Raw genomic sequence first — 26,475 nt, 5'->3', positions numbered from 1 at the left:
TTGCAACTACTTATTTTATCCACTGTAATATGAATGCAGCCATGTGTAAATAAATGAAAGTGGGTATGTTCCAAAAAACCTCATGTGCACCAAAAGGACCTGGGCCAGATTTGGCTGCTCATAGGCAATAGATTGTTGACCCCGGATTCAGACTGATCTAAATTTTTCTAAAATAATATTATTATTGTTGTTGTTGTTATTGTGTTCATTGTTGAATTATAGCTAATTTGAGCAGACTTTTCCCCAGTGATCAGAAGCATTTCCACAATTGGCTGCTGGAACGTGATGACAGATAGAAAACACCCTATACACCCTACCGGATCCTCTTTCCTGGCCTATAGCAGAAATAACACATGAAATTATTATCATGAACCAACTTCTAGTTCTACCAGACAAGGATCTGAAACACATCTTTAACTCCTGTACAAGTCAGAAACACTTAAGAAAGAATGAGAAAGATTTGTTTGCATTTTAAATACAAAAGCCTAAGAGTTCCCATGGCCGATATCAAAACCAATTCTGAAGGGAGAAGAGAGGAGGAAAAGTGTAGGAGAAGGAAAAATCATGACAAAAGAAAAATAGGTGAGGGGGAACAAAGGAAGTAAACTGTCACTAGCAATTGTTGTGTCCCTCTTGAGGGACCAAAGCATACTCGTCTTATCTCTAGTAACCAGTGTCTCAAGTGACCAAACATCGATGCCTTGTGTCTAGTATCCACAGTAAAGAAATAATTCACTCTCTTAAAGGGAAATTAATTGTAAATTAAAGTGAAAATCTGAGAAACCTCTTTATAACAAATTTTAAGAACCTTGAAAATTCTGAGATTTTACGATACTTGGAAGCTAACAAATTAGGCTGCCATTCAATGGCTGCTGGCAGAAGACAGAAACATTGGATTGTATTACTGTTAGCAATGGCAAAAGCCCGAGAAAATGTCAGTTCTTCAAGTTCCAAGGACAACATGTAGAAGGTCAGATGATGTCTGCACACACAGAAGGCTGTGTTATGGAAGAAGAATCTAAATCTAAGCTAAGAGAACCCTCATCTTTGGTAATGGGCAATAACCATATCTGCCTTTTACCTTAGAGAGGATTACCTTTACTGTACTAGACAGTCTACAAACCTGCCATTTTCTAGGATGGGAGAAAATGTATCTATTTTCTAGGCTGTTTTCTTTACATACATCCCAGATAGTTCAGATCAACGGCATCCAAAGCCTTTGTCACTAGAAATGCAGAAAGTGAGCAGTCTTAAAAAATTATCACCTAGCAAAAACTTGACTTTGAAAGTTCTTATTTATTCTGTGTAGTAAGAATGACTCAATGCTTATCCAATAGCAGTAGCTATTTGAATGAGAAGAAATTCATAATTATTTAAATTATTTTGTTCCAAAAGAACTCACTAAGCAAAACTAAAGCAAGACTATTTAGTCAGTTGTTAATTTCTACATTATTTTGGTAGTGAGAAAGGAATAAACATAATTCTTCCATTTCAAAGATACTTGTTGCTACCTTCCCCAATAAGGAATTACTCTAGAGAAATTAAAAAATCAAGTAAAATTAGTTGTGGACACTTCTAAATAACTCCATTTTTCTGGTATGACCTGCAATAAAAATTAACAGCAAATGATAAGCAAATGTTTATCTCTTTTACCAAAAGTGAAATTAAAATATTCATGATTTTATAATACATAAGTGGAATTTATAATGTCACTTCTGACTATTATACATACAAGAAATATATACACATAGACATACATATATTCTGAGTGAAATCAAAATATATGTCACAAAACAATTTAACAAAGTTTAAGTACTTTTCAAAGAGTTCCACTTGGGTATTCTATCAGAGCCCATTCACTTTTGTGTTTATGTATAATTTAACAAGCATTTTAATGTGAAACAATAGAGTTTAACAGTTAAGACGTGAACTGCAGAGACAATGGTTCTGAATTGAAATCCCTATTCTGTTACTTATAAGCCTTATGACTTTGGGCAAGTTACTAAATCCCTCTGTGCTTCTGTTTTCTCATCAGAAAACCTGGATGGTAAGGGCACCTACCTGTTTAGGATATTGGGGGGATTAAATGAACAAATACTTAGAATGATGTCTTGTGCATGGCAAGAGGCCAGTGGGGTACCAGATATTACCTGGTGTGTCAGGTCACAGATTAGAATGCTCAAATTAAAAACAGATGAAAAATCTGTGACCAACAGATATTTATGGGAAAGTATGAGGCACAACAATTTGTAAGATGCTACAAAAACACCAAAAGCAGGGCATGTGTCACCACTAAATACTGATGTCACATTCCCAGTGGCTGTCACTGTTTTTTGGAACAGTAAAGTCATTCATGCAAAATGATTATCTTCCACTGAGACATTAGATCACTAGCATCCTGAGTAAGCAGAGAAATATCTAACAAAATCTGGAAACATACACCCCCAAAATAGTTAAATTAAAAAAGGTTCATAGGAGACAAAAGGCCTAGGTTGTTGGCTATGAACAAGTTTTAACTTCTGCTTGCTTATGTGTAAATTAGAATTATATCCAACATACCTGACAGATTCTCAGAAGTCTTCTATGAGCAGATAATTATGAAATAATTAAATGAATTAAATATTTAGAAAAAAGGTTTGGTCTCAAAATGGAAAATTGAGATATGAATACTTCATATAACATTATTGACAAGCAATATAGTCTCACATCTATTTTCAAGGAATTAATAAAAAATGGCTTGGATCATGTAGGGCTGACCTCTACCTGTGTTCTCAGTATTTAAAATAAAGATTGATGGTCAGAAAATTAGTATAGAAGATCAATATTTTCGGTTATGATAATTACAATGAATATCAGAATTAAAAATAAGCCACTCAAGGATATAAAACTTAAGTTATATAAAAATAGTTCAAGAAATCTATTGTTAAACCTGATGATCATAATTAATAATTAATATGTTTTAAAAAGCAAATCATTCAAGAAATACATATGCTGATGATTCAAACCTATGAAATTCTATCAGTCAATTATCACTTCATTTTTCCTTTTTAATAATCTCTGGGGCTTAAATTTTATCCATAAACTTCTCTCTCTCTCTCTCTCTCTCTCTCTCTCTCTCTCTCTCTCTCTCTCTCTCTCCTCTCTCTCTCTCTCTTTTCTTTATTGGTAAAGTTCTCCCATCCCTTTGGACTAAGAAATTACATTTTAAGCTAAGAAATTACACAGAAGAGGTGATTTTTAAAGCTACAAGTAAAACAAAGTAGAAATTAGTAACTAAGTACAGTCTATTGTACTTCCTATTTTCACATTGTGGAAATTTCATTTCAATATTTTTAGAGTAATCATATTTATTTTTAAAAAAGTAATAGTAGATAATATTTCAAAGGATGGTTTGGGAATTAGATTTATTAGTTAACAACTTTCCATTTTTTTAAATTTATTTATTGTTCTAATTTGTTATACATGAAAGCAGAATAAATGCATTTCAATTCATAGTACACATATAGAGCACAATTTTTCATTTCTCTGGTTGCACACAAAGTAGAGACACACCATTAGTGTCTTCATACCTGTACTTAGGGTAATGATGTCCATCTCATTCCACCATCTTTCCTATCCCATTCCTCCTCCCTTCCCCTCCCTCCTCTTTGCCCTGTCCAATTTCCATTTTTTTTTTTAAGCACAGCTAAAAGCACTTCTGGATTGATATCAGCTAAATGCACACAGTTAGGACTTCTGAATAGTCTCTCTTCCACATAAGCAGTGAAAGCAGTAGCCAAAAATGGAGAATCAACTTTTTCAGAACTCTGGAAATCAGCCAAAGGCTTACAGCAATCTGAGCAGCATTTATGCAAGTAAAGCATCTAAATCTCAGTGAGAATTATAAGCTTTGTGACATTTTTATTTGCCCTCTTCCTAGTCTTCCTCCTCAGCTCATTGGGAATACTGAAAATCATGGTGAAAACTAGCAGACTCATGCCTACCAGAGGGGCAAAATGACGTTAGAGCTTCTGTAAAAAGCCTCATTCTCAATGAGAACTGTCATTATTTATTAGGTCTTGTGATCCACTAGAAGACCTCACTTACAAGGCTGTCTTTATTTGACCTAAGCTCAACTGGGAGAATAACCTTTTCTCCTGAGAAGGTTTACCAAAGACAATCAGAGGCTGCTGCTGATCACTAAGGTTATAAAGCATTTCATAAAAGTTGCACACTGTGAAACTGACCAAAAAGCTTGAAAGAAAAAGGTAGGCATTTGTAAGTCCATGGTGGGCTTGGCAAGGTTAGGACATGGGGATCTAGAAAGTTATATACATGCCCAGAGCTACACATATGCTCTGGAAAGAACCAAAAAGAGCCTAAGATCTCACCTTTGGATAGCCTTGAGGTTCTGTGCAACTTTGGCAAAGCCTGTGAGAATTACTGGTTTCACATATCTAAAGAAATCTGTTCATTCATTTATTGACCACTCAGCTATCTGAGCAGTGACTTCAGTGAACACACATGACAAAGAATACAGGCTTTACAGAATTAGTTTAGAAAAGTCCTTAATTAACAAATAACAACAATAAACATTGGAGGGAGTGGAGAGAATGTGATATCCAAAATTGTTGCATTAAATTATTTAAAATGTCCAGTTTTCTACTAAGGAAAAAAATCATAAGACTCGCAAAGAAAGAAGAAAGTATGGCTCATACATAGTGAGGGAAAAGCAACCAATGAAATTATACTCATAATGGGAGGATCTCCTTGTCTCACTAGATAGTCCATTCACACTTCAACAACTTTAATTCTTTTTTTTTTTTTTTTTTTTTTGTGGTGCTGGGGATTGAACCCAGGGTCTTGTGCGTGAGGCAAGCACTCTACCAACTGAGCTATATCCCGTGAACAACTTTAATTCTTAACAGTCATTTCCTTCTTGGAGCCTGGATATACTGGTTCTAGTTCTACTCTTAGCCCACTCCTTTTTCATAAAATTGAGACATAACTGAAGATTTATCACTTTCCCTATAACCTATCTCTTCTCTAGGTTAAATATTTCTGGTTTCTTCAAGTTTTCCAAATATATATACTTCATTGTCTTGAGGATCCTTTTCTGGATTATGCTGATTTTGTCAGTTTTTTGACAATGACATCAATTTTTAACTTTATAAACCTAAAAATATGCAATATTTAAAAAAAAACAATCAAGGCTATTATGAAAAGGTTTAGATCCAATGAAAAAATAAGCTTTGTCAATTTCCCAGAGGAATCAACAAAGGAATGTATTGTTAAGCCACACAGTTGGGAGTTGGCTTCCTTCCATATCACTAGAGCCTGAGATTTATCTCCATGTGGATGTGGGCAGGTGTGACTTATTCAAAGCAAAGGTCTTATGTGTTACTGTTCAAATATGAAGTGTTCTCCAAAAGCTTATGTGTCAGACAATGCAAGAAAGTTTAGAGGTGAAATTATTGGGTTGTGAGGATCTTAACCTAACCAACATATTAATCTACTGATAGGGATTAACTGGGTGGTAACTATAGGCAGGTAGGGTGTGGCTGGAGGAAGTGGGTCACTGGGGGCAAGCCTCTGAAGTATATTTTATCCATGGTGAGGAGAGCCCCCCCCCCTCTCTCCTTCCCTTCCTTCTTCCTTCCCTTCCTCCCTCCCTCTCTCTCTCCTTCCTGGTGAAATGACCTGAACCACTTTCCTCCACCATACTCTTCTGCCATAATGTTTGCAACACTTTGGGCCCCAAGCACAGCAATGGAGTCAGATATCTACAGACTGAGACCTCTGAAACCATAAACCCCCAATTAAACTTTTCAACTTTTCCTCCTCTAATTGTTTTTATTAGGTCTTTTGATCACAGAAGCAAAAAAGCTGACTAAAGCAGGAATTGGTACCAAGAAGTGGGGTTGCTGCTGTGACTAACCTGACAATGTGGTTTGGAAGCTTTTGGAATTTGTGGAAGTAATTTTGAAAATTTTTAAGATATAAGCTGGAAAAAGTTTTAGATTGTTGTAAGCAGAGTTTAATGGGCAATTCTGGTGGGAGTTCAGAAGACCAGAATGCAGATAGGACTGTGGACAGTAAGGAGTGAGCTCAGATTTTAGAGGAGAAAAATTGTATTGGAAATTGGACAAGAGGCCATTCATGTTATATTCTGGCTAAGGAGTTGCCCACATTTTGCCTGAGTTCTGGCACTTTCTGTGAGGCTGAATTTAAAGATGATGAATTTCTTAATCTGGTGAAAGAAATTTCTAGGTGGCATAGCATTCAGGCAATGACACGTATATTGCTGGCAGCTTTTAGCCAGGTTAATTGTGATAATCAGGAGCAGAAAGATTTGAAAAACTTGCAGTTTGATCAGAAAATTGTGAGTAAAACTGGAGCTAGCTAAGGATGTGTGGTTGCTAAAGACATTACAAATACTAAAGACATTCCAAAGATTTTGCCCAGACACAATAAGAAAGATGGTTTGAGGGCATCTCAGGAATTGGCAAGACCACACCCATCTCAGGCTCAAGGGAGTCAATGTAAAACTTCCTTTGAGAAGAGACCATGGGGGCACCTGGCTTGCATAAAGTGTTCTGAACCTTTAACCATGCTTAGCCATACAGGTCCCTGGAGGCTGCTGCAGCCAAGGTTCCAGGATTCTTGGCTGCTGTTCAAGATGGCGGCTGACCTTGGTGTCATCCACATGGAGCTTCTTCTGCAGGAATGCAGGATTCTGGATTTAGGAGGTCATGGAGGTTTCTACCAAGATTTCAAAGGAAGGCTTGGGAAGCTGGACAAGTTGCAACAGGGTAAGAGCGCCTGTGAACAGTCTCTGAAAGGGTGATGCATGGGGATGTGAGAAGAAAAACAAAACTGCAGTGGAGACCCTAAGATTAAGCTGAGCTTGTACCATGAAACATCTGCAAAGGATAGTTATGGGAACTGAGCAGAGATAATCCAACAGAGAGGTCATGTGGGCTGTAACCGGCAGAGCCACAGGGGTGGAGTTACATAAGGCCTTTGGAGAAAACATCATGAAATCATCAACCCCAGATTCTGGACATGAAGCTACATAATTTGTTTGCTCAGCTGGATTCCAGTTTTGCTTTGGTCCCATTCATTTTTTTTTTCTATACACCTGTTTTCTCCATTTTGTTTGGAATGGAAATGTTTACTATGTACCTTTATACAGAGGATATATGTAACTTGCTTCTGATGTTTATAGGAGCTCACACTAAGAGTTTGTTTGGGTTTCAGAGGAGACTTTGGAATTGGACATTAGGACAATGCTAAAACTGTTGAGACTATGGGGACTCTTGGAAACGGACTAAATGTATTTTGTGTTGTGAGATGGACATGAGCTTTTGGGGGCCAGGGGCAGAATATTATGGTTTAGATATGAGGTGTCTCCCAAAAGCTCACGTTGAGGAAATGCAATAAAGTTTAGAAATGAAATGATTGGATTATGAGAACTTTAACCAAATCAGTGCATTAACTCACAAGTAGGGATTAATTGGGTGGTAATTGTAGGCAGATAGGGTATGGCTGGAAGAGGTGAGTCACTGGAGGTATGCCTTTGGGTACATATTTTGTCCATGGCTAGGGAACCTGTCTCTCCCTCTCTCTGCTTCCTGGTTCCATGATCTAAGCCACTTTCATCAATTACATTTATATATATATATAGTTGTTGATGAACCTTTATTTTATTTATTTGTATGTGGTACTGAGAATTGAATCCAATGCCTCACACATGCTAAGCAAACGCTCTACCACTGAGCCACTTCCACTATATTCTTCTGCCATGAATTTTGCCATGCCTGGGCCCAGCGCAATGGAGCTGGCCATCTATGGACTGACACCTCTGAAACTATGAGCCCCCAAATAAACTTTTCCTCCTCTAATTATTCTTATCAGATCTTTTAGTCACAGAGATGAAAAAGAAACTAAGACACTATTAGACTTCATTTTTATAATAACATGTTAACCTTATCACTTTCTCATTTAGTTAAAAAAGCACATAGATAATCCTTTAATCAAGACACAATTTTCATCCTTAAATTCATTATGAGAATTTAAGAACCTCTCCGAAAGAAGTATTATGTACATATTATTTAAAACAACACTGTAAAAAAATAAAAATAGCCCAATATTGAAGATATTTTCCTAGATAATTTAAGAATAACAGATATAAAGCCCCAATTGAAAAAAAAAGTTAAAATTGTGCTCCCTTTGGAAAATTAGAATATTTTCTCTTCTAACATTAGAATATGCAGATAAGCCTGTCTTCTGTTCAGCTGAGCTGTCAGAAAGCTGAGACAAACAGGAAAGTCAACTTCTGCAACCCCATTTGCCTTCACAGTATACGTGTCTGTTACTCTTTCTCTGAACTTTGATTTTCCAATTATGTTTAGACCTTATTATTACATCATTATACTTTTGTTATGTGCTGAACTCAATCCCTTATGCAATAAAGTAAGATACAGTTGTAAATATAAATAGAATCAGAGTGTCTCTAAAATATACACCATTTAGAAATTTTTGATGACGCAGAGAGCATAGCAAAAACTTGCAACAGAAGTACTGAGCTGAGTATCAGGGAATCATTTACATAAGTACTTTTCAAAGAATATTCATCTATACTTTCTTCTTCAGTCATTATCTAAATTCTTCATAGAAATAGCTCCAGGGTTTATTGTTCATCCTGCATCATTCTTATTGAAGTAATTCAGTCTAAACATAACCTTCAGCTTAGTTTGAGACAAATAATTATGTATGTGATTTACATTTTATCCCTGGAAACTTGGATGCTTTTGTTGAAAAGTGGAATACTAGTCTAGAGAAAAAATATAAATGTTTCTATAGAATCTGCTATATTGTTGATATTTAGTTGCAAAACACAAACTTCAGTTGAGTAAGTCAAAAAGGGAACAGAAATGTTAGAAAACCAAAACTGCATTCTATTTTGCAAATGCTATTTTATTCAGCTTGAGAAAGAACTGAATTGCACTTATTTGCTTTTCTCAAAGTAAAATATTCTGGTTGATTTTGCCTGAATGTGTTTTCTTCCTAAATAGAGCTATATTAGTCCTACATTAAAAACTTCAGATAATTCAGAGTTATGAGTAAGACTTGGCTAACCTACTTTGCTGGCTGCAATATTAAAATTCTAGTCAAGTATTATCTGTAAATAATAACACTACCTTTATCAGAGAAAAAGCATGAATCCTTACATTTCCTGGAATCTATTTGAAGGCATGTCAGGATGCCTCATTTCACTTGAGGAAATTATACACTTGAAATTATTCTCTGATCTATCTCTAAAATGAGTTTCTAAAATTGGAAGAACACCCACGGCTTTTCAGTACTCAATATTCACAGGCCACATCAAAAGTCAGGCAGCTTTTTAATGTTTATGAAGATAAAGTGTAAATAAAATCTAGGTGCCAATACACGTCAGTATTGATATTTTTGTAATTGATTTTTGGTAACTCTCAAGTTTGAAATGATTGTGTTAATTATCACATACAAATATACAATATTTAACCTTATTTCTTCTAGACTTGAAGAACTGAATGACAATAGTTCATGACCTCATGAGCTCATGGGCATTAAAAGTTGGATCAAAAAGTCTGTATTGATACCATAAAACTCTCATAACAAAAAAAATTAAAAAGAAGAATACTGCACTGACAATCTTTAAGTCTGAATGGAAACAGATACTTCCTTAAAGAAAAAATAAATAAATAAACAGCAATCATGGATGGGACTTTCTGTCCTCTAAAGAGTAACGTTAACCTATGCATAGGAAATGCAGTAGAAAAAGTCTTATCCGTCTTTACTATATGACAGACCCTTATATCTCATTTAATCCTCACAATAGCCCCCATCAGGTCAGCAGAACTATCAAATTGCAAAGACTGTATTTACTGAACAGTTTTCAATTTTACCAAAAGATGGGGTTATAAAGAGACTAGAGTGAGAAAACCCAGTTAGGCCCCATTCTCACTAGTGAAGCTGGTTCCTGCAGCAGGAGGCTCCCCTTGCCTGGCTGAGCCCACAAGTTTATTCAGAGACTCCTCCTATGACCTGTCCACCCTAAGTATCCATCTGTAAGAAGTTAGAGTGAAAAGTTCCAAACACCTTGGAAATCTACCTTTGGGAAGCACAAACTTGTAAAACCTGAAAATGTACACTCTCCTGTCCTGACAGGCAAAACTAGGGGCAATTTAGCTAGGTTGAACTCTAAATGTAAACCAGTCATTTCTCTGTTTACTTCAATAAATCATGAGCCACTAGTATTATTGTCATTAGCCACCGTTGTCAATTGAAAATGTGTGCTTACTGTGTGCCAAGTGGTGTGCTAAAGATTTCTCATGCAGAACCTCAGTTCCTTTGCCATATTACAATGAAGTAAGTATTACAATGAATGTTTTATATCGTATCTGATAAGGGCATTGAAGTTTAGAAGGGAAAAATTCTACAAACACTCTTGCTCTTGACCACTTAACATCTGAAAATGTTAGTATCTCTAAGCCTGGGCTTTGGAATCAGAAAGATCCAGACTTAGTCACCAACTTATTCAACAAGTAGGCTAAGTTGTTTAGCCTCTTTGTGCCTCACTTTTCTCATCTATAAAATGGATATGGTCCTACTGTAGCTTTTTCAAAGAATTACTTTGTATCTTAATGAGGGAATGCACTTAAAATACTTACTCAGAGAGCTATATAAATAAATATCCTATTTGAAAAGTCCAATGTGTATGTCAGAGGTTGAACGCAACTCCCCAAAATATGGCATGCTGAGTATTTCTGAGCTAAAGGAGACAGGAAGGCTGCAGAGGCAAGAGGGTCTCTCTTGCCCTCCACCATTCTTCTCTTCCCCTATCTGTCCCCAAGGCATGTATAGAAACCAGAACTCCTTCCCCTGAAGAAAGCCATAAAACCTAAGAAGGTCATTTTCTGACCTCTTCCCTTCTCCCCTGCAGATCCTCATTTGAGAAGGAAGAATCTGAAACAAGAAGAAGTCCCAATTTACTACCAAGAGTTCATAGCCCTTTTTGTCTGATCAAGTTTCTCCAGAACTATCCACTTCTTTCATGTCTCTAAATACAGATTTCCCTGGGTCTCTGGGTCTTCATTTTTGAAGACTTTCTCGTTAAGTAAAACTTTTATTAGCTGTAAGTGCTCTGTTATAGGAAGTGTCAGTCATGAACTTTGGGAGAGGTGAGATAAAAGTAGGATTTTTTTTTCTCCTATACATGTACTTTTTCAATCTTGTACTTACTTTAAGTCACCACTCTAAATGGTGGTACACACTGTAAACAGGTACTGTTCTAGGCTTTCAAAATGCTAATTTATTTAACTCTCAAAAACCAAACAACAACAATTAAAAAATCCTAAGAGGTTAGTAACCTGGCCATCCCTACTTTTCAGATAAAAAAAAAAAAAAAAAAACTGAAGCAGAGAGAGGTCAAATATTTCCCCGAGGTCATATAGCTAGTTAAGAAGGAAAAAAATCAAAGATTTAACTCAGAGTCTGACTTCAGATCCTTGTCAAACCATGCTTCCTCACTAAGGAAAACTTATTCTTCAGAACCTCTGTTTCTCTCACTTCTTTCCTGCTTTTCCATCTGTCACAACTTTGGGTGTCTCCGCTTTTACCCTTAAGTGTTAGCATTCTCAGAATTCTGTCCTTGGATGAGTACATTATACCACCTCCTGATGTGGTATTCTCTCCTCCCATCTCTCTTATACACAGATGAGAACTGTGTACTGTTTGTGCTCCCCACACCCCCATTCAGTCTGCTCACTTCTTCCACAGTATTAATGTCCTATAGGGAACACAGCCTTATCCCAGCCCACAGACCACATTTCCCAGCCTCTCTTGAAGTTAAGCAAAGCCCTACGAATCCCTGCCACTGGGGTGTGAGTAGGGGTGATCAATACAGGTCTTTGTGCAATTGGATGTGCTCCTTCCCACTCACTGCCTCAGTTTGCCTCATGCCTGGAAATGGAGAAAATCAGGACAAACTCTAGAAGACAGGTATTTAAAAATGAAAAGTTGTCTCACCATCCTGGTCCCTGGATGAACAGGCAGCAGAGCTGACCAGCAGCATGGACAAACTGAAGGATTTTTGAGAGAAAAAATAAACTTCCCCTTTATTTAAGACACTGTATTAGCCCTTTCTCTCTTTAGCACACTGTTATGGTTTGGATGTGAGGTGTCCCCCAAAAGCTCATGGGTGAGACAATGCAAGAAGGTTTCGAGGACAAATGTTTAGGTTATGACAGCCTTAACCCAATCAGTGAATTAATCCCCCAGGGGGATTAACTGAGTGGCATCCGAAGCCCAGGTAGGGTATGGCTGGAGGAGGTGGGTTACTTGGGGCATGGCTTTGGGGTAATATTTTGTATCTGGCAAGTGGACCTCTCACTGCTTTCTGATCATAATGTGAGCTGCTTCCCTCTGCCACACTCTTCTGCCATGATGTACTGCCTGACCTCAATCCCCTAGGAATGGAGCCAGCCTTCTATGGACTAGCACATCTGAAACCATGAACCAGACCCTAAATGAACTTTTCCTCCCCTAAGGTTGTTCTTGTCAGGTATTTTAGTCTTAAAGCAAAAAAAAAAAAAAAAAAAAAAAAAAACTGACTAAAACACACACACAAAGAAAATCTTTATTCCTCACTGAGTTTTGTCTCCAGAGCTCCATATTTCCTACTGAGTTTATGCATGCAGAGTACCTGACAAGAACTTTAAACAAAGCACTTCCAAAATGGAACTAAGCGTCTCCAACCCTTCCCTTCAATAAGCGGCTTCTTCATCTACTGAGGGTCCACCTCAAAGCCAGGTGTGTTTGTAGGCTCCCTGTCCCCCACTCCCCACAGCCAATTCATCACCTAATCCTATTCATTTTACTTTTTAAGTATCTTTCACATTCATTTGCTCCCCTCCATCCTCAAAGCCACTACCTGAATCCCAGCCCTCATAATCACATGAATTATTCACCACTGTCACCTGCCTAATTTCCCTGCTTCAGGGACCCAGTCCTCACTTCAACCCCACCTCACCTCATTCTCTACAACGCCAGCATCGTGACTTTGTAAGCACAAATCTAAGATTGTTATTATGTAAGGTACTTTTTCAGGTCAAAATATTGTAAAGGCTTTCATATCCATGCAACCTGAGGGCAAAAATTGAAAGTCTCTACTGATAAAGTACAAGAGGAAACGTTGATTGAACAGTGAACAAGAAACAGGAAACTCACAATTGAACTGTGTCAAGAAAAAGAGTGAAAGAAAAGAAGAATGCTTTTGTATACCTGAGGCAAAACTGGAAGAATAGTTCCAGGCCTTATTAGATCAAGTAAAGCCCGAAGATAAAAAGAACAGCCCCCAGCCCAAACCTATCTGCAGGACTTCCAATGATGAAACAGATACTACCCCAAGCCAGACCCTAACCTGATCCTGCTGGCAGTTTGGGAGGACATAATGAAATCGGCCAAGAGACACATGGGAACATCTTTGACTTTATATAAAAGAACCCTGAGAATGAAACTTCTTGGGAGTATTCTGTCCAAATAATCACTGAACCTGGGAAGCTTCCTACTGTTTACTATCTGAGCAGGAGGATCTATGTGTGTTTATCTACAAGAGTTTCATTATGAATAAACTAGAATCCCATGACTACTATTTCCTAAGCCTTTCTTTTCTAACAATGCCTCAAATTTGTGACCAGGCTTGTCTTTTCATTTGGCTGCTAAGCACACACTTCAGTATAAAACTGATGTATGAGCAGATATACAAGGTTCTTCATCACCCAATCCCTGACCTGTATATTACTGTGACCTAGCCCCTCTCATGCCCTTGGCTCCCGCTGAGCTCACCTGCTTTCAGCTCTAACTTTGCACCACTGCTTCTTGGCTTGGTAGGCCCTTCTCAGGCTCATGCCTTTCAAACATTTTCCACATCTGAATGACACCTACTTATCCTTTGCAATTGGAAGACCAAAGATATATTGCTACCTCTATGTGCTCTGGTTGAATATAACAATCATAAAAAAAAAGCAATTAAGGATTGACTACTGTATGCCAGCTCCTTCATGTGCCCCACTTCAAGATTATCTAAGTCCCACCTCATATTCCAGCTACTGATGTGGCCTTCCATTCTATGCAAATTTGACCAACATCATGTTAGTGTAACTAGCCAGGACCTGGCTGGAGGTCTAAGTTATTACCTGCCTTGAACTTCTCTGTTAATTCTTCTTCCTAACTTTGTTTTGTGTCAGATGTGGCAATCTTATTGGGTGTGGAAGAATCCCAGCAACAAAGAGCAAGGTTGGCTGGATGAAAAGCCACTGAGCCCATAATTAGGTAGAGCTTGCTCCACACAGCCTTTTTTATTTTTTCCCTGTATTCACAACATGTTGTCATATCTCAGACAAAGATGCACTGAGGAAAAGTTTATAATAATAAGATGTTGTGTGTGAAAATTTAAAGTAAAAATTGTTTCCATTAGTCAAATACACAGAGGACTGGCTAATCTTAAGGATTGGTCAAAAAAAAAATGTTAACAGAAGGAATGTTAATGAGAAGTATTGAAGACTGAAATGCTGTTGAGAAAAATGAATATATACTGAGTATAAAACAAACATCACTTACCAAATACAAAGAACACAAAGGAGATGGGCAAGAAAAGGATTGAGCATTGACCAAAGTTTTCTCTATGACCAAACTCTACTCAGGTTCTCCTCAGCTCTTTGTCAACTAGACCTTGATCTTTGGATCTTCACGTTCACATTTGGGTTGTTCAGTCTTAGTAAGAATCCTGCTAAGTTCACTTAGCTAGAATTCCTCATTCTTCTATTGATCACATTTGATATCTAATCACCTTTCTCATGCCTCCCATCCAGGAGATTGATGTCGATTCCCATTGGCCTGTCTTGGGAATTAGGTTAGCCAGAATACATCCTTATGCCAAATACTTCCTCTTAGTAATTTTCTGTGCACTCACCCTCACCGTCCTCCTTGACTATAAATTCTCACCAGTCCATGCTGTATTCAGAGCTGATCCCAATCTACCCACCCCCAAAGACCCAATGTGCCTACTACAGTAGTTCTACCTCGAATAAAGTATTCCTTATTGTCTTTAACAAGTAATATTATAAGCTTTCCTCATCTTTAACCTGGAGGAGCACTCCCGTAAGTCCATCTGTGTTCTGTGAGCACTAGGGATCTACAGGCACTCTTCTCCACTCAGATTCTTTGCCCTGGAAGCCAAGACTCAGAGAAGGTCATATTCCTTCACTTCCATTCGTCTTGCCCTTTCCCATCTCCTTTATTTGTTTTCTTGTATTGGAAAAAGAAATAAATGACCAACCAAAGAGTCATAAATGGTTTAGGGTAACCTTATTTGTCACACACATATACACATACACACACAAAAAAAATTACTAAGAGTCTTTGAAATTTGAACTTGAAACATAAAATGTACCAAGTTTAGAAGTCTAAAGGAAAAGTGTTTCAAACCAACACAGCTGTGTGGAGGGTATCTCTCTGTTCAACCCTCCATGATCCTCTCTGAATACTTTTCAAAAGCATCAGTGTATTAATCAGGTTTTTGTTGTTGTTGTTGTTGTTGTTGTTGTTGTTTTTGTCACCATGGCAAATATCTGAGAACAACAACTTAAAGGAAGAAAGATTTGTTTTGACTCCAGGTTTCAGTTCACAATTGACTGACTCCAAGTTTGAGAAACAGCATGCTGGAAGGGTGTAGTGGAGGGAAGCTGCTCAACTCTTTGTAGTCAAGAAGAAGCAGAGAGAGAAAGAGGAAAGTGCAGGACTATATGTCTTCCCACACCTTCCAATAAAGTATTACTCCCAATATCCAAATTATTAATCCATCAATGGATTAATCCACCTATAGGGCTAGACACTTTATGATCCAATCATATCATAAAAGCCTCATCTTTGGAAATTGCTGCATTGGGGAACAAACCTTTTAGTCTGAGCCTGTGGGGAACATTCTAGATCTAAACCACAATAAGCAGTCGATATATTAGCAGCAGTCTTATTTCTAACTACAAAACAAAGAAATGGGTCTCTGGAGATGCATTTGCTTGACTGTCTGTTCCTCTTTGCCTTTTATTGTGAGTGGGTCCATTGGAAGCAGGGCTCTTTTGAGCCTGTTTACTTCCATTTATTTTTCTTGAAGTGACACAGAGAGGAGCAGAATGGCATTTCAGTCCTTTGAGGAGCTGTTTATGCTTCTTTTCCCATCTGAGATTAAAAACTGCAACTATTCCTAAAAGAAGTTGGTGAAAGTAATGGCTGTGACAAAACACATATAAAATATTAAAAACTAAAATGGGCTATATCACTCGTCCCTTGAAGTTCATCCAAGAATAGCTTATGTCCATGGGCAAGAGTCTTGGAATTCCTGCCATACAAACACCTGTTTTCTGTCTGGCTCCTTTGTCTTCCTTTCTATCTCTCCACTTTTCTTCTCCAGATCAAGGTGGATATAATATTTAGTAATAGGTATGCTGGAAACTCACCAGGTGAGAGAAGGAAGAGATGCACCGCAGATCCCTTATTTACCAACTTAAACTCTGAGTCTGACATTTTTCTGAGGACAAATCTGACACTTGGCATTTAGAGAGCATGGTTACACAGACAATTCCAAAGAACAGGGTTATAGATAGTCAATACTCATGGGCCCTGAGGGTGAGTCTTTGTACCTGCAGTTCCCTAGACCAAAAATACTCTTTCTCAAATCTTTTCATGGCTGGCTCCTTCTCACAAATTGGTCACAGGTCAAATACTATCTTCTAAGACAGTCTATTCCAAATAGCTCCCTTGCCAACAAAGTCCTGCCCAGTGCCCTGCTTAGAGTCTTCAATTTTGTACTACCACATGTAATTATTTTCTATTACATTTTTCCCATGTTAAATGTCTCTATGGCAAACTGGAACATAAATTACAATGAGAGATTTCTGTCTGCAATATTTTTCATGGTTTTCCCAGCATTTAGAAAGGCATGTGGAACTCAGGAGACAATCACAAGACATTTTGGATGAAAGAACGACTGGGACCAAACTGAGGGTCAGCAATAGTTTCATCTGTGATTTTTAAGCTGATAGTTTTATACAAGTGTGTAGCTTATGATGGCTATTTGAGGAGTGAGGAGTTCTGTGGCAAACCTAACAATACCTATGATGGGAATCTTTCTAAAATGTGCAATTGTTGCTATATTTCTGCTCTATCATTTTTCACAGGTTTCAAAATGTGTCATATAATATTGGGTCAGGGACCAGGCAGGCCACCAGATGGTTGAAGATGATTTATTTCCTTGATTTCAGACTACTGAAGAAAGATTATAGAAAGAGAGCCAGTTCTTGTCTGAGTTTACAGAATATGAAAGATAAAAGGGGCCTTGAAGTTCATCTAGTCTGGATTCATTCTTAATTTAAAAACGCTTTCTATACCACCAATGACAAGGTTGCCTGACCTTGACATTAATATTTTTAGTGATGAGACACTCACTGTTTTACAAGATAACCTGTCTCACAATTGGACAGATTTTGATGAGCAAGGTCTTCCTTCTATTGATTCAAAATTTCCTTCCTGTAACTTCTGGCCCCTGGAGAAACAACACATAAGTCTAGTTCCTGTTCTGAATTATGAACTTTGAAATATTTGAAGACATCTGAAATATCTCCCCTGAGTATTCTCGACTTCAGAATAAACATCCCAAATACCTCCAGTTATTATTCACTTGTTTCTTCTTTTAGATACACACACACTCATCTTCCTACTGGATGATCTCTGGACACACTGCAATTAGGAAACATATGTTCTCCAGGGCAAAGTGGAATTAAGTTTTATTTTTAATTATGGATTTAATTGTACTTGTGCCATAAAGTTATTAAATGATCCACTTTTGTAAGTCAACTATGCATATAATTATGTACTATATCATTGCCAATGTAAGTGTCTGTTATTAATTGTGAGATGCAAAATAAGATTACTATGATATAATGAACCTTCTCCTTGGCCAGAAATCTGTGTCTAAAGAACATCTTATAACATACAATGTCAGCTAGCTGGTGAAATCTTTTGCTAAAAATACAAAAATATTTAAATAATCTGAGTTTTTAATTCACATATGCACAAGCACAGCTTCTTTCCATCTTTCCATTATAGACATTCTAAAATTAAAATGTTCCATTATAAAGTACTATTAGTGAAAATAAGCTAAGCCAAATGTAAAAATGAACTTTTTTTACAAGAATAGTATATTAAATGCTAATTTAAACATTTTTCAGCTCATAAGGTAAAAATAAAGATAATTTATCCACATTCAGACTTTTCAGGTAGATTCAGTAAACTGGTCCATGTTTTGCCTTTCTCATGAACTCAGTGTTGGCTATAATCACATCATTAATATTAATCACTAAAGTAGAAGTTTTACTATAGTGTTATAACCCAATAATTTTCAATATTGACCGAATACTTCTAAAAAGCAGAAAAAAATGTATTAAATTCACACTAAGGAAATTGATGGGTTTCAATTCACATGTCCTACACATATCTATTTTGTAATTACCTGTTTTTAAATGCCTAATAGTAAGTTATAATGTATATGAATATCCACAGTTATGTTTGCACTTACCACTATCTTGGAAAAATTAAGTACTATTTTCTTTTATAGACTGATCATGACTTTGTTGTATTTGTTAACTGACTGTACCATGACAGACACTAACCAACTTCAACACGGTATTCAGTTCACATCTAGAACAAAAGATGTGGCATAATCAGAGGGACCTAGAAATTATGACCCAATAGTGGTTTGTTCAATTACCTACACCTCATGTGTTCCTTTTCACAGAAGCCGAATGTTGCCAAACATAACACATTCAAAATCACAGCATCCAAACACAATGCTTCTTAGTTGTGTGTGGAATGACAAAAAAGTATTTTGATTGTTCTTTTAAAATAAACAAGTTATTTCCATAATTCGTGTCATGGGTTACATTGCATCCTCCCAAAATTCATGTTTAAGTCCTAATCTCCAAACCAAAGAATGTGAAATGGAAATAGGGTTGTTGCAGATATGCCAAAGTTAGGAAGTCAAACTGGAGAAAAGTGGGCTCCCAGGGGAAGTTTGAAGACACACACAAACACACACACACACACACACACACACACACACACAAGAAAATTACCATATGAAGATGAAGGTACAGTTGGGGCATGCTTCTACCAGATGGGAAGGATGCCAGCAAGCCACCAGCCCTGGGGGAAGGCCTGCACCAGGTTCTCCCTCCCAACCCTCAGAAGAAACCAACCCTGCTGACACAATGACCTGGAACTCTTAACCTCCAGAACTACAAGGCAGTAAACTTCAGTTGCTGAAGCCTCTCAGCTTGTGATACCCTAGCAAGCTCATGAAATTATGAAACTCCTAAATATTTGGCATTCTTCAGGTTATGCCTTCAAGAGGACAGAGTACTCTTTTTTAAAAACAAAATATTCTTGAATGTAGCATATTCTCATCCTCTGAGATAAAATTTTCCAACAGACAAGAGTTACTCATATCTATGATATGAGTACAGCAGATCACATGTGCAGGTAATCCAGCATTCTTCTCATTGATTCATTACAGCATTCAAATTATATATAATAAAAATGGACTGTTTATCTGTAACTGACTTTGGTAGACAGTCTAAAAAATGTTTTAAGATGTTTAAAATGATAGCATTTCTTGGGGAAAATGTATAATTTCCTAATTATTTTGAAATAAACAAAAATGCATGTTTTGCTGACAGTTGTGCATGCCTATGATCCCAGTGACTCGGGAGGCTGAGGCAGGAGGATTCCAAGTTTGAAACTAGCCTCAGCCATTTAGCAAGACCCTGTATTAAAGTAAAAAATCAAATAATCCGGTCTGGGGATGTAGCTTCAGTGGTAAAGCATCCATGGGTTAAATCCCCAGTACCTCTGGGTTAAATCTCCAGTACTCCTTCCACAAATAAAAAGCATGTTTTATAAATCTTGATGTATTTCATTTTAAAGTTTCATTCTTAGCTATACTGAATGTTTATATACACACTCACACACACACGCACACACACACACACATGTGTGTGCGTGTGTGTGTGTGTGTGTGTGTGTGTATTATGAATATCATAAGTAGTTACTCTGTGTTAATCCAGAAGTTTGTGGGGGTATTTTTGGTTTGGTTTTATTTATTTATTTTTGTACTGGGGATTGAACCCAGGCATGTTAAACTACTGAGCCAATCCCCAGCCCTTTTTGTGTTTTTATTTTGAGACAGAATCTCGCTAAATTGCTTAGGACTTGATAAGTTTCTGAGGCTGTCTTTGAACTTGCAATCCTCCTGCCTCAGCATCCCAAAACATAATCCAGAGTTTTTCAAGAGTGCTTTGTTAGTTTGGTACTTGAATGGAGATACACACACACACACACACACACACACACACGTATATACTTGTATGTATATTTATATATGTATGTATAGATAGATATAGATAGATGACATAAATAGATTCCTAGGGACTGAACCTAGCCTCTCAGCCTGAGCAGCTTCCCTTCTATCTGAATCACACTTTGAGTTTCCATTCAAGATCTGAAATGCTCAGTAAAACTTCCTGTAATGATGGAATACCCTATATCTGCATCCCCAGTACAAGAGTCACTGGTCACCAAGAGGCTGTTCAGCATGGGAAATGGATGGTGCAAATAAGACACTGAGATTTTAATCTATGTTAATTTAATTGTAACAGAAATAACTACGTGGAGCCAGCATTTATTGTACTGGACAACACAGTTCTAGACTTTAATTTGAAATTGGGATTCTATTCCTAACAGTGTGAAAATCACAACTGAAAATGAAGGAATAGGGAAAGTAATAAGAAGTAACTGATGATTTGGATCAACTATCCCAGAACGCACAAATGTGTAAGTTTTTCAGCACATAAGGTTGACTTTAATCCAAGTGATTATAAAATTCCATCAGCAAACTAAAACTGGCATCACTACTGGCATTAGCCAGCAGGGGGAACTGAAGAGTAGCAAGAGTGTTTTCCTGGAAAATGTTTCTTCCCCCCAAATCCCTAGAGGCCTGAACACACATATTCTGCCCAGGAACTCCAAACCCTGTGCTTTCCAAATATTCAGAGTTAGCTATATCATCTACATGTGCTTGTTTTCAAAGGTTCTCTAGGAGTTGGCAACTGAACTTGGCTCTACACAATACAGTTGAAAATTAGTAGTTGTAAAACTGGGTTTTCTCACTTAAAAATGTCTTTAGTGTTCAGGTTTTTATGTTGGCTTTTTAGCTTCATCCTGTTTCTCCACATGTCAGAGACAAGTTTTAAGGCCTTTCAGATTTACACAGGACAATTTCATAGGCATATCGTCAATTCCTGAAAGTTATTTCTAAAAGGTTTGTCCATGATAAGTGTGGCCTTACCTCTTGATAAAGGTCACTGAGATCTTGCTGGTGGGCCTGTTTGGAGCATCCTGGGAATTCCCTGACACAGCAGGAATCCGGAGGCCAGTCCATCTCAGTCATTTCTAACCAGTCAGTGAAATACACCACTCCACAGCACTTAAACTGCAAAAGAATTACTGGTCAGGCTCAGAAACTACAAAAATATTGTTTTAACTTATGGAAGATTAAATGTTAGATTTCTTAAATTTTTGTACTCAGAGCTAAACTCATTTCTGTCATCACCTAATGATATGTGTACATTCTAGTTGATGATAGAAATGCTGTAAAGGAACACCAGGGCTACCTACCCCATAATGGAACAATTCTGAACCATAATGCCTGAAATACATAAAAACAAATCAGGTCTGACCAAGTCTCCTTCCCCAACTCCATCACCCTACACAGGTCGTCATACAATGGCAGATTTGATGTACAAAATAACAAATCCGATAGCTGAAATCTTACCTTTACCATTTCCTTCCAGCCATTAGAGAGTAGTTAATCGACTATGTATATCATCTAGCTATTTAATTGTTCAACATATTTAAATATTGTATTAAAAGTTTGATAATCTCTGTGAGAAGATTTATTGTCCAATCCATATAAAGGTTACCAGACTTGGAATCCGTAACCAATAAAAGTTCCAAAAAATTCAAGAAATAAACAGGTTGGGCCAACAAATTTTCATTCAACAGAAAGAGATTCTTGAAATAGACCATCACAGTCTATCATCATAATTTCAGAAAAAAATGATGTGCCTTTAAGCTTGAATAAAGTTAGACTTACAACTATAGTGCCTTTCTTAAATCTTATTTAAGAAAACTATACTTTCTCTATTGTTTTGTTTCACCAAAGATTAGCAAAAAACTCTGATGAAGATTTAGAAACACAGTTTAAAGACATACACAGATTAGATTCAGAGAATTATCTATGCTGAATAATTTTCTGCTCCTGGGTAAAGTACTCTTCCATAGAGTCAGAAGCAAGAATATGGGTAGTCACAGAGAAAACTCTGCCAAGAGTGACTGGTTATGCAAATGATGTAGCCCAAGAGATCAATCTGTGCTCAAGATTAATAGTGCATCATCATTTCAATGTTTAACTAAAGTTAACTTTGAAGAATTCTGAACTTCTCATGAAAAAGCAAATAAGGAAAACACTAAAATTTATTTTGTATTTTTCCACTTGTCTAAATATCTGATGTTTAAAAAGAACAACAGTTATCTTGGGAATTTTATAAATGATGATTACTAAAAGCTGTAATTAATACTAAAGTTTTGAGAAGTGTTACAAATGTTTTTAATATTTTCCTGGTATCAACTCACTCTAAAAGTCATGAATATATCATAATCATCACAAAGTCAAATTCTAAAACCAGACATAACAGAAACATCACCAATTTAAGTCAAACATAATTTGACATCATATATTTTACATAACTCATTGAGTAGTCTTTAAAAATAACTTGCAGTAAAAGGACTTCACTTTCTAAAAATCATCAACTACTACAATTCTAAGTCAGTCTTTTTATCTTGTTTTTTTTTTTTTTCAAAATCAGTCTTTTAAAATCCTTACATTCAGAGAAAACTCATTTCTCTCATTTTCTAATGGCACGAGTCCTTCCAAATTTGATGACTTCTAAGGGCAGTCCTTGGAACACCCTAACTCAATCACAGTGGTACAGCCCATTTATCTGACTTTGTCAGGAAATGAGGTGATCCACTGACCTAGCTTTTCCAATAACTTAAACATACTATAGTCAGGGCCAAACATGGTTTATTTTTTTTTCATACGTCTCTGAATTTTTTTTCTTTTACATAGCTATCTTTCTTCTTCAATGGAGGATAGTGAATTTGTACCAAAACATTTCTTGAACATGTCTTTCAGTAAATTCATTATTATACAAACACATCACCATGGTTCTTGTCATTTTCCTGTCTCCTTTAATATTGCATAGTAGTTTAGCTCTACTGTTGCGAACACTATCCCAGTTCTAGAAAATACCATACAGTCACCATTTTATACATAAATAAACTTAGATCCCTTGATGGGTCAAGTCATTTCCCAAAGTCATATGCCAATATGTAGCAGAGCCTGCTTATCCCAAAGCCTGTACTCCAACCACTATGTTAAAGGTATTAAATAGTTTTTTAAAAAGGTACTAAATAAATGTCACTAGGACTTAAGCAAGACTCCATTAAATTGAGGCACATACTCAGGGTAACAGTGAACAAGAGATCAAGAAAATTGAAACCTGAAAGGTGAATTTGAGCTCTGATTCATTTTGAAGAGGGGTATTATAGGCTGAAATGTATCACCCACCCAACCAAATTCATGGTTTGAAATTCCAGTTACTCGTATCTCAGAATGTGACCCTATTTGGACATACAGTCTTTATAGAAACAATTAGTCCATTAGGTAGGTATTTATCCAATGACTGACATCCTCATAAGAAGATGAAATTTAAACAGATGTGTATAGAGAAGACAACTGTGAAGACACAGGGAGAAGATAGTCAGCTATAAGTGTTATAGTTTAGATCTGCAATGTCTCCAAAAGCTCATGTGTTGAAAGCATGGTCCTGGTGTGGCAAAGTTCAGAGGTGGAGGTTTAAGGAAATGATTGCATTATGAGGGTCACAGCCTCATTGTGGATGAATCTATTTGAAGGGTTAATAACTTAATGGGTGGTAACTGTAGGCAGGGGGGCTGTAGCTAGAGGAAATAGGTCACAGGGTATCATCTTGGGAACTATTTCTGTCTCTGGCTCCTTCCTGCCTCTCTTTCTCTGCTTCCTGTCTGTCATGAGCCCAGCAACTGTCCTCTGCAATGCCCTTCCACCATGATGTTCTGCCTCACCTCAGGCTGAGAAGTTGTCTGGATTTTGCCCATGTCCTGAGACTTTATAAGAAGTTGATTTTAAAAGAAATGGACTTCTTAATCTGGTAGAAGAAATGTCTAGGCAGCATAGCATTCAGGCAGTGGCATGGATGTTGCTGGCAGCCTTTAGCCACGTTTATTCTGATAATCAGGAGAAGAAAGCAGAGCAGAAAGATTGGAAAAACTTGGACTTCAAAGGTGGAAATAATATTGGGGATAAGGAAGTTGCAGTTGTTAAAGACATTATTGCCACTAAAGACATGCTAAAGACGTTTGACTCGACAGTAAGAAAGATGGCTTGGAGACATCTCAGGAGCTGGCAAGATCAAACCTATCTCAGGCTCAAGGGAGTAAAAGTGAAAATTTTCTTGAGAAGAGACCAGTGGGGAATCCTTCTTACACAAGGAGGCCTAGGAAGTTTATTCAACGTGCTCAGCCACCCAGACACTCAGAGGTAGCTGCAGCCAGGGTCCTTGGAGGCTTGGCTACTGCTCAAGATGGCGGCAGATTTTAGCATCCACCATGAGGTACTGGTTCTGTAGGAATACAGGATGCTGGACTTAGTGGGTCATGGAGGCTTACACCCAGATTTCAAAGGAAGGCCTTGGAAGCCAGGCAAAGTGCAGTAGGTCGGAGTCCCTGTGGGCACTCCATGGGAAGGCAAGGTATGGAGATTTGAGGAGGAAGCCAAACCTGCAATGGTGACCCCCAAGATTAAGAAATACCAGTAATGTTAGACATTGTCCTAGGAAATCTGCAGGAATCAAGCAGAGACCAGCCAAAAGAAAGGCCCCTTGAGCTGCAACAAACAAGGCCACAGGGGCAGAGCTACACAAGCCCTTTGGAGGGAACTTCATGATGCCATGTGCCCAGATGCCAGACATGGATCTACAGGACTTGTTTGACCAGTTGAATTTCAGTCTTGCTTTGGTCCTATCCCTTCTTTTTATGTCCCTACTTTTGTGAATGGAAATGTTTACTCTGTACCATTATATATTGGATACTTTTAAATTGCTTTTAATTTTACAGGAGCTCACAATGTGAGATTGCCTTGAGCCTCAGAGGAGACTCTAGACTTGAACTTTGAGCAATCTCAGAACTATGGAGACTATGGGGATTCTTGGGATGGACTAAATATATTTTGCATTGTCAGATTGAGAAACTAATGTGACTCCATTTTTAAAAATAAATAAATAACAGCAGCTTCTACCTCAAGGCCTATCCTAAGGAAGGGGGCGTGACCCTTGTCCTTGGAAAAACCCACAGAGCACTCCTAAGCACATAACCACCCTGCTGAGTTGTTTGTCTGTAAATAACAGGAGAGGTCTATGGTGCCAGGTGTCCCTGACTCAGTTAGGCTAGGTAAGGACCCATAGCAACGGCCCTAGCAACCTCCAATCAGCATAAGACAGAGAAAATACCTGGAATGCCAGATGACCCCCACGTAGTTTATGGTGGTTGATAACATGTTGGGAAACCATGTAGTTTCAAACGAATCCCCCTCTTATATTAACTAATCAACCCTACCCAAATTGTTCCCGCCATTGAATGTGCTAATCAATATTAAGAGTTGTTGTTTGACTTTCCCGCGGTATGGAATGATTTGCTGTGTGATATTGTGACACATACAGTATCCCCAAAAAAACCTATAAAATCTCACTGAACCAAGGACCAGGACTCACTCTCTGGGACTGCTGCATCGGAAGGTTGTGAGTCCAGGCTAGGGCTTGCAATAAAGACTGTGTGTGCTTGCATCGGATTCAGCTCCTGGAGGTCTATTGGGGTCCCACGAATCTGGCATAACAAGATGAATGTGAGCTTTTGGGGGCCAGAGGCAGAATGTTATGGTTTGGATATGAGGTATCCCCCCAAAGCTCACGTGTAAGACGATACAGGAAGTTTCAGAGGAGAAATGATTGGATTGTGAGAATTAACAGATTGGTGGGTTAATCCTTGAGTGGTGACTAGATTCAGGTGGCGTGTAGCTGGAGGAAGTGGTTAATTGGGGGTGTGGCTATGGGGTATATATTTGTATCTGGAGAGTAGAGTTTCTCTGTCTGCTTCTTGACCACCATGATGTGAGCTGCTTCCCTC

At 37.6% G+C, this 26,475-nt stretch overlaps 1 protein-coding gene across 3 annotated transcripts in view; it reads right to left on the bottom strand.

Moving 5' to 3' along the window:
• Positions 1-26,475, bottom strand: part of Tspan12 (tetraspanin 12) — a 72,948-nt gene that overhangs the window by 1,911 nt on the left and 44,562 nt on the right. For all 3 annotated transcript variants that reach the window (XM_005333953.4, XM_040291598.2, XM_078040315.1), the window contains exon 7: positions 21,482-21,625. In XM_005333953.4, coding sequence (XP_005334010.1) covers positions 21,482-21,625 — 144 coding nt within the window. The remainder of the gene's footprint in view (positions 1-21,481; positions 21,626-26,475) is intronic.

The sequence above is a fragment of the Ictidomys tridecemlineatus genome, chromosome 2, assembly GCF_052094955.1.
Source record: "Ictidomys tridecemlineatus isolate mIctTri1 chromosome 2, mIctTri1.hap1, whole genome shotgun sequence".
Lineage (NCBI taxonomy): Eukaryota > Metazoa > Chordata > Mammalia > Rodentia > Sciuridae > Ictidomys > Ictidomys tridecemlineatus.
Note: the sequence above shows the minus strand (reverse complement) of the source record. Positions and strands in the feature narration are given on the sequence as shown.